At 42.6% G+C, this 8,454-nt stretch overlaps 1 protein-coding gene across 1 annotated transcript; it reads left to right on the top strand.

Moving 5' to 3' along the window:
• The first annotated feature begins 222 nt into the window (after window positions 1–222).
• On the top strand, window positions 223–6,263 carry LOC135248295 (inositol 1,4,5-trisphosphate receptor-interacting protein-like 2). The gene has a single exon (XM_064322767.1). It carries the CDS (start codon window positions 553–555, stop codon window positions 2,023–2,025), a length of 1,473 nt encoding a protein of 490 aa, XP_064178837.1. The 5' UTR covers window positions 223–552; the 3' UTR covers window positions 2,026–6,263.
• The last annotated feature ends 2,191 nt before the right edge of the window (window positions 6,264–8,454 follow it).

Genomic DNA, 8,454 nt, shown 5'->3' with positions numbered 1-8,454 from the left:
TCCAATAAATGTTTTTTTTTTTAACTTTAGAAATTGTGATTGAAATTAGGGGAAAATTGCATACATGGGGGTTCTCCAGCACCAAGGTTGGTGTCCCCTGTCCTATAACAATGCCCAGATGTGCAATAATGAGCTTTGTCTCTTTAAGAGGAGAGGGAGGGCGGGGCAAGTGTGCCTGGACACCAGACTCAGAGCTCCTTTTTTTTAACTGAAATTCTTCTGCTGAGAGTTTGGTATTTCCTCTGAGCTCACAGAAACTGAGCACTCGACTCTGAATACTCTCGGCTGAGGGGGAACTTTCGAACGGCAGATAAAGAGGAGCTGAAACTTCAAAAAAAGCCACAGCAACAGAATTGGAACTTTACAACAAACATTTTACTCATAAACGTTTCTGGAGGGCTGAGAGGGAGTGTGAATCGGATCCAGCTGCGTAAGAGTGAGAACCGAAGAAGGCTGAGTTTCAGAAGCTGGGAGAGACTGAGTCACCATGGGCTAGCCCACGTTGCTGGTGCCCTGTTCCGCTCTGGATGTAGTAAGCTGTGCAGATTCAGGATGACTGTGTACACCTTGAACCTCAGGGTCTTCTGGCCACTGGTCGTCTGTGTGCTCACAGCCTTCCTGCTGCTGAACCACTCTTTCCGCCTGGGTCCCGACCAGGGATCTGACGGCTGTCCCAACCGGACACTGGGGCTATTCTCATTGATCAAGTTCATTTTGGCCTTTGCTCTCTGCTACTTTCTTATCAGGTACTGTTCCTCTGAAACCGGCAGGACAAAGAGGCGTGTCCCTGAGACCACCGAGGGCCCTGCCAGAGCAAGCTCCTCCAGAAAAGAGCTGCTGGAAGATTACTACGAGAGGCAGGTGCGCCTGTCGCCCCATGTTCTTGGGCATAGTAAGGCACATGTGGCCAAGATTGTGAGTGAACTGGTACGGGCGGGACGTGCCGAGATCCCGCCAGAGTCCTCTCTGGGTCTTCGCGGGGACTTTGTCCAGATTGGCAGTGCCTATGAGGAGCATAAAGTGGGCCATCCTGACTGCTTTGACATTTTGGTCCCACTGCGGCTGCCCAGGGGCCTGAAGCTGGAGCCCAGAAGCTGTGCTGGAGAAAAGGGAGGCCCGCCGCTCTGTAGTCTGGAGACTCCGCGCAAGTCAGAGTGGACCAGGCGACACAAGGCCTTCACTGAGGCGTTCTTGAACTCGGCAGAGGCAGGCAGCGTGTGCAGACTGACTCCGGCGCCTGTGGTGCGTTGGTTTTACCCCACAGTGCAGCGCTGTCTCTCTGCTGTGCGCTACCCCTTTGAGCAGCGCTGCTCTCTGGGCCTGTCGCTGAGCGAGGACCGCATCCTGCTGCGCCTCACGCCACGCTCCGACTACGTCTGCTGCCACATCTCCATGGGCGTGAGGCTGATCCCCGCCGTGCCCCTGGGGGATGGCGTGTTTCTGGTCCCTGCGGCAAGGGGCTCCCAGCAGGAGGACCTCTGGACGGTGTACTTTCCCCGACAGGAGCAGAGGCTCCTGAGCTGGCTGAAAGGCAGGGTGCCGCCTGGCTCCTGCCACCTGAAGTGTCTGCAGATAGTGAAGGCCGTACGGGACCTGAGCGGGCAGGCCCTGGATTGCCGTGGTGGTGCAGAGTGGCGGGCCGTGCTGTCCTCCTATTTCCTGAAGATGGCATGGCTGCGGCTCTTGCTCAGTACGCCTCCGGAGGCCTGGGAGGAGCACCGTCTCTTGGAAAGGATTGATGACCTACTGCGAGGCTTGAGGGAGAGCCTACAGCAACGCTTCTTGGGGCACCTCTTCCTTGGGTGTGACACTGGGCTGCTGCCAGATTTTCTTGCCTTGCCTAAACCCTTCAAGGACACAACTTCTGCCAATCTCTTGGCCAGCTTCAACCCAGCCTCCCTGGACATGGTGTGTGCCCGCCTGGCCTACTCCTGGACACATCTACACCGACTAATTCGCCTTGGGTGTCCTCACAGGGACAGTGTGGGAAGGGGTGTGCGCTGCAAGCACATGGATACTGAGTAGTACTAAAAAACAGTAAAGCTAGAGTTATATTTTTCCTTGGTTTTTGGTTTCAGAGAAAGAGTCAGGGTAGGTTTAAAAAAATTTGCACTGAGGCTTGCAAAACTTCTCAAAGATGAACTCACAATATTGGATTTTTTTTATTCTGAAGTGTGTGGAACACAACTACCATCCTCTGGCTTTATTTAATATTGATTTAATATTTCTAGATCAGAAGCAGAGAATTTATTTAACTTAATATTACTTGAAGAAATGGAAGAGTGCAGCTTCCACTGGGGGTACGTATCAAATTGAAAACCTTTTAGAAAAACCAGTCTATTTTAAGTATTTTAAGTGTCACCACTTATTAGTCATAGGAATTAATATTGGCTAATTTTGAATACTTTTGTTCAGGGCTTGCACATTACTTTACACATTACATCAGCTGTCATGTAACATAATAGGAGTATTGTCAAAGAATTACCCTGTAAGGGTTTATTCTACAGAAACAATGACAGCTGCATATTTCTGTCAAGAGACCAGGAAGATGACTAGGAAGACTGGCCCTGCTATCTGAGAGGTCAGGACCAGTCCCCAGAGGGCACAAAACCTTGTTTAACTCATGCTTTTATGCATTCACTGCAGCATCAGACATGTTAGATCAGTGGTAACTAACTCTGCCATCCTGTAGGCTTTCTCTGTACACAATCTCTGTAACCCTAACAAAGCACACCTCATTCAACAGCTAGCGAGCTTGCTGAGCTGCTAATTAGTAGAGTCAGGTGTGCCAAATTAGGGTTGAAATGAAAACCTACAGAATGGTAGATCTCCAGGAACAGGGTTGGTTACCACTGTGTTGAATGATAGAAGTTATATAGAAGCTAAACATGTCTGTATTGTTGCATTTTTAAACCTGATCATCATTATAGGTACATAGTAGTAACAAATAGGTTGGTACTATTAGACTGTAGAACACTAAATGTTTCTTCAGGTTTCTACAGTATGAACTCAAGGGCTTTAAGCTGATGGAAAAATCATTATACATGGTTGAGCTGTCTGAATTTCTTCATTGTGTGAAGGAAAAGAACAATCAGTTCAATGATGGCTTGTTAGGTTTGATACATGGCAGCTGCTTTCATACCCTCAGATATGAGGTTGTGTAATGGATGTCAACATCCATTCAAATAAAGCGAAACATACAAAATGCATATTTAAATATAAAAAACAATGTAATTTCAACTGGAGCTCAGTTGCATATTGAAATGTTTTTCTATTCTATGGTATTTGGACCATCTCGTTTGGCATAAGGGAAGTGGGTCAGACCACTGTCACGCGATTTTAAACCTGAGCCATGCTGGCCACAAACATGCTTGAATTGTCATGAAAATTAAAATAGGTACCGTGCATTAAATATATGAAACTAGACCCAATGTTTTGAATAATTTCATACATTATTGAAAACTTCTACCTGTACATAGCATTCTGAAAATGAGTACGGTATTAATTGCAGCTACAATATTGGTGATCTAGTCTCAGGTTTGCTAAGCATATTTTCTACTTCTGCACCTCTCATCTCCACCAGTGGTGTATCACCTTGTAGGCATTAACATGCTCCCTAGGGACACACCCCCACAGCATGTTGTCATGGAGATGCCACTTAGCACTTAGGGTCACTATACCCTGCTAGTTTGCTAGAAACCCTGATTTTCCACTAGGAAATCAATGCTTTGAGATTAGCTATGCAAACTGCCCTCATCATCTATGATTGCTGGATTTTGAAAGGAAAAAATAAGATGTTTCCATCTTCTCAAAGGCACAAGACCCTGCTCATTTCCACCCCCCCTCTAACTTCTGTAAATGGACTTACTGCCTGCTTAACAACAAAACCGGATGCAGATTAAGGAACCTTAAAAGATGCTTCCACTTGCTGAAAAGCTGGTGCAACTAGTGATTATTTCGTAAGATAAGTACAAAAGTTGTTGTGTAGTCTTAATGTCTGGCTTGTTGTTACTGGAGAAAGCAAGCCGCAATGATCTTTCAAGGGGAAAAGAACAGTTTACCGTTTGCACCCTCTTGACCCACAGACTCAGATTTCAGTGCTTTGACCATAGAAGAGGATATAATAACTAAATTAAAAAGAGCTCAAGCCATAATAATGTGCCTCAGAATGTTCATCCATATGGTTTTTGTTGTTGAATAGAATAATGATCAAAAGCAGGATGCAGACACAATTTTGTGGTGGCCTGATTTGCACTGCTGTTAGGTAAACTTACGTTAAAATAAAAGGATAGCTCTGTCTCTCTTCTTTTTCCTTCAATGGAAAAAATAATTAAGAGGTTCCAGGTCTCCTCTGTACAAGAGCCTGCTTTGAAATTAGATTTATTTCATGGGCTTTGAGCTGCTGTTATTAATGGTACCACACATTTCCCACTTGATACTGCGTAAAAGCTACATAAGTAGTTTAAAAACACAAAACAGAAATAGTTTTGTCCCAGTAGTTTTGCAGAGAAAGATCTTCCTCTTAGCCAGATTGCAGTTTGTTCCACATGCGGAAATGACTCATCAGCATGCAAGGGCCCTCCAGGATCATATTAATAAAGACATGTCCCTAGAAGTTTTCTAAATTTTAATTGGTCGTGGGATTTAAAATGATGACGCTGAGTGATGCTGTGCCTTTTTAGGTTGTTTGTGTTCTTTTCTTGTACCTTGAGGAATGTGGTGATTGCATTAATCACAGATGAGCTGCTTTGATAAATACAGAGTTTGAGAAAACCAAATAGTGAGTGGCCTCTGTAAAGAAATGTATGCAGACTACTATCCCTGAACAAAAAGCAATATGACTGTAAGAGTACATCAGCTTGATGGAAGCATCAAAAGAATCGAGAAATTGAATAATTCTTCATGACTGAAGTTTCAACAAGTAGTATATACAAAATGGAGTCCATTCATTTTGGAAATGTTATTTTTTCCTGTGATTCTAACCCAGTTAATTGTTATACTCCTTACCATAAGCATGAGCTGTGCTGGCTGGACTGTATTCCCAAAGGGTTTCATGTGAATGTTCTGCATGTAGCTCCACCAATAGGACCTCTGCTGTTTCCAAGGCAACCCTGGAACTAATGGAAATTTCTAAAGTTGTGGAGTGGCAGATGCATGCACTGATAAATTGCTGTGAGTTCAGCTCCAAAATACATTTCTGTCTATATTCAACTGCATGCACATTTAGACCCATCATTTTAACTATTTTTTTTTTTTTTGCTTCATTAGTAGCATAAGCCTAACCTGAAAGTAGCCTGAAGTATGAAACATAATCCAAATGAGTCCAAGTGAGTGACATATAATAAAAAAAGAAATGTGCGCACAAAGTTTATTTAATGTGAGTATTCACAAAGCCCTAGATGTACAGTTCACAGAAAAAAAAGATTTGTGGAAAATGTATAATGTTTATTTTTGACCTTCAATATTAGAAATTGCACTAGGAGGTTTAAAAGTTAAGCCAGATGAAAAGAAAAAGCAAAATACACAAGTACAGGAACAACAATCTATGACAGTGGTCTTAAAATGCAGTCTTTGAGGTCTTCAACTGCAGTCACAGGGTCTGCTGGTTTTTGTTGTCACCTTAAAAGCAGCGCCAGTTCAGTTGAACTACAGACCTAATGTTTTTCCAGACTTGCGTTTTTTTACTTTATATTACAGGAAGTGGGAATGTGTTCAAACGTATCATATATTAGGTCACTGTCATAAACATGTTTCCTCTAACATTTGGACATTTTGTATATTTTAAATATGCTGTATGCCTAAATTGTCATGAACGAAAAGTGGAAATTATTGATATCATATGATACATGTTTATTCTATCAAAGGGGCCTATGTTGTTGTCAGGTTTATTATGACATTACTTATTTTCCTGAATTTTAATTGAAAAGGGTACTGCTTGCCTCAGGAACAAAGTGTACAATTTAATGTATTTATTGATATATTTACAGTGTTTTTCTAAATTCTGTTTGGCAGAGTCAGGCCCACACAAAGAAAATGTTTGCTAACAAAAATCTGCATATGTAGATTTTTGCTGGGGATATCAGTTTTATGCACTCCAATTTAAAAGTATTGTGTTATGATCAGATTGTGTATTTTCTTTTCAATGAAGCATCTTTATAAAAGCAATGTACGTTTTTTATGTCAGTCTTTCTGCATGTCATGTCAGGCTTTTGTCAGTTTTTCCATTGATTGTTTCCTAAAAATAAAAGTCATTTTGAAAGACATCCCGGTTATATGAGAATATTGTAAGAACCAAACTTCGGGGGTTTGGACAAAACACCTTTTAATTACATTAATTACTTTTTGCAAACTGCATGCTTTGTATAAATGGCCAAGTGTAAAGATGTACTATTTGGTGTACATTTTTTGTGTCACTCAGATTTGCATAATTATACCACATAGTGGTATTTGTTTCTCTGACAACCCAGCCATTTTTCTGTGCGAGCTCTTTGTGTATTTGGCCAACTCCCTCACACCCAATGCTACCCAGACAGAGTGGGAGTTGAGATTCATTGTGCCTGGGAAGGCTTCAGACGGTTACTTCACCTATCCTTGGTGAAAAAAGGCACTTCATTCTTTCCTTCATACATGGTAGTCCAGGTGCCAGGAAATGGGGGATGTATAATAAAGTGCTCAAAATGGCTACATTTTTGGTCCAGTCAAGGTTTGGATAATAGAGGCTTACAATGTTAGTGTTGTACTTCCTCCAGCAGGCGTAAGCATACATGGAAGAGGTCATTATGTCTGGGTGGACTGGCAACACATCCAGAGCTGCTAAAACAGTAGCATATGCAGTGAGAAACAATCTCTGGTGCCACAGCTTATGAGCATGATGGGGGGCAAGGCCTTCCACTCTCCCTCCCTGCAGCTGGAAAATGTCTACTAACGAGCGGCGGAGGAGGGGTAGGATGGGTGGTAAGGGAGGTGTTCTTCTGATGATGCATTCAGCGGAAAACCATTTCTTAGCAGTACTAAAGACCAATATGAACTCTTACATGTACCCCTGTTCTTATTGTGTCTTCGTCAGTCTTTTTGTGACCTCCACAAATGAATGAAGAAATTATGAAGGCTGTAGTAAAGTTGGAAGGGCTATGGACACCTCCGATTGAACGTCAGCTGTGTTCGTCCTGTCTCCTTATAAATGCCACGGGCCCACATGTCTCTGCACAGTCATGCAAACATGACCGCAGAGCCGTGCATGTGACCACGCAAGCCCACACCCCCCACATATGACTCATCACTTCAGGTCCAGCGAGTGAGATATATGCACATAATAGCGTAAAGATGCTGATTCTGTCTGCCCACAAGCCTTGTGTTCTCTTTGCCATGGAATTAAAAGATGCAGTTTTTTTTTCATGTGGTCTTTGACTTTCTCCTGCTGTTACAGGATATTGGAAATCATTTTTTTAAATTATCAGTACAAGAAGAAATACTTTTTCCTGCTATAGCTGTACTATGATGTACAAATCCCATGCACCTTCCCCTGCAGTTAAACAAATAGTGTGGCCAGTATTCTGCACTGGTTCCTTTGAAGTGAAGGTTTATATTTAGCTGCTCTTTTTCATAAATATATTTTCAACACCAGAGGTCGCTGTAATCTTTTTTTCCAGACTTGTTTATTTTCTTTCCTGTGGCGAGGCATCTGATTACTGAAATAATGTCATAATGTCAACCTATTTTCTTCATTGGAATACATAATTAGGAATGAATTTTGAGACAGTATGCTGGGATGAATACATGCATGTTGGGATGAAATTGACTGGTTTATTTAATAAAGAAATGCTTTTGAATAAATGTATTTATCTTAAATGTGTTTGGAAAAAATAGATAAATGGAATGTATCTGTATCTGCAACCTAAAAGTAATACACTCAGCAAAGTAGCCAGACTCTTACAAGGGCAAGGTTACTATGTACTGACACAGCAACAGGTGATGGGTCCTGTCGTCTCCATGGAAACGTACTTTTACCTTGGTTTCATGAATTAAACAGTCCACCTGCTCAGGTTACTGCCCTCAGTCAGAACTAAGCACTCCATACACTTATGCGTGCGCTCAAATCCTACAATCCCCTGCTGTCCCTGTCACAGCAGCTCGAAGCCCTGGTAGAGCTCTCTGTGTGCTCAGTCACACTGCCTGACATTTTGTCACGGTTGCAGATGCCCTGTAAATGTCCAGTCAGTGTCTCTTACTTACTTTCAAAATTTTGTCTGTCATGGGGACAGTGGCGTAGACAGTGACTCTGGGCTGAAAATCCCACATATGTGAAAAAATAATAACATTAAAGCCAGGAGAGGCTTTTGTAAGCCCGGATGACTCATTGTCTCCCAGATAGATGCAGGGAGGGGAAATATGGGGAGGACGAGGAGTGACAGAACAGCACAGGGGTTCAGAGAAAAGCGAGTGTCTCATTTAAAT

Source organism: Anguilla rostrata, chromosome 2, assembly GCF_018555375.3.
Source record: "Anguilla rostrata isolate EN2019 chromosome 2, ASM1855537v3, whole genome shotgun sequence".
Taxonomy (NCBI): Eukaryota; Metazoa; Chordata; class Actinopteri; order Anguilliformes; family Anguillidae; genus Anguilla; species Anguilla rostrata.
This window is presented reverse-complemented; position numbering and strand designations above follow the sequence as displayed.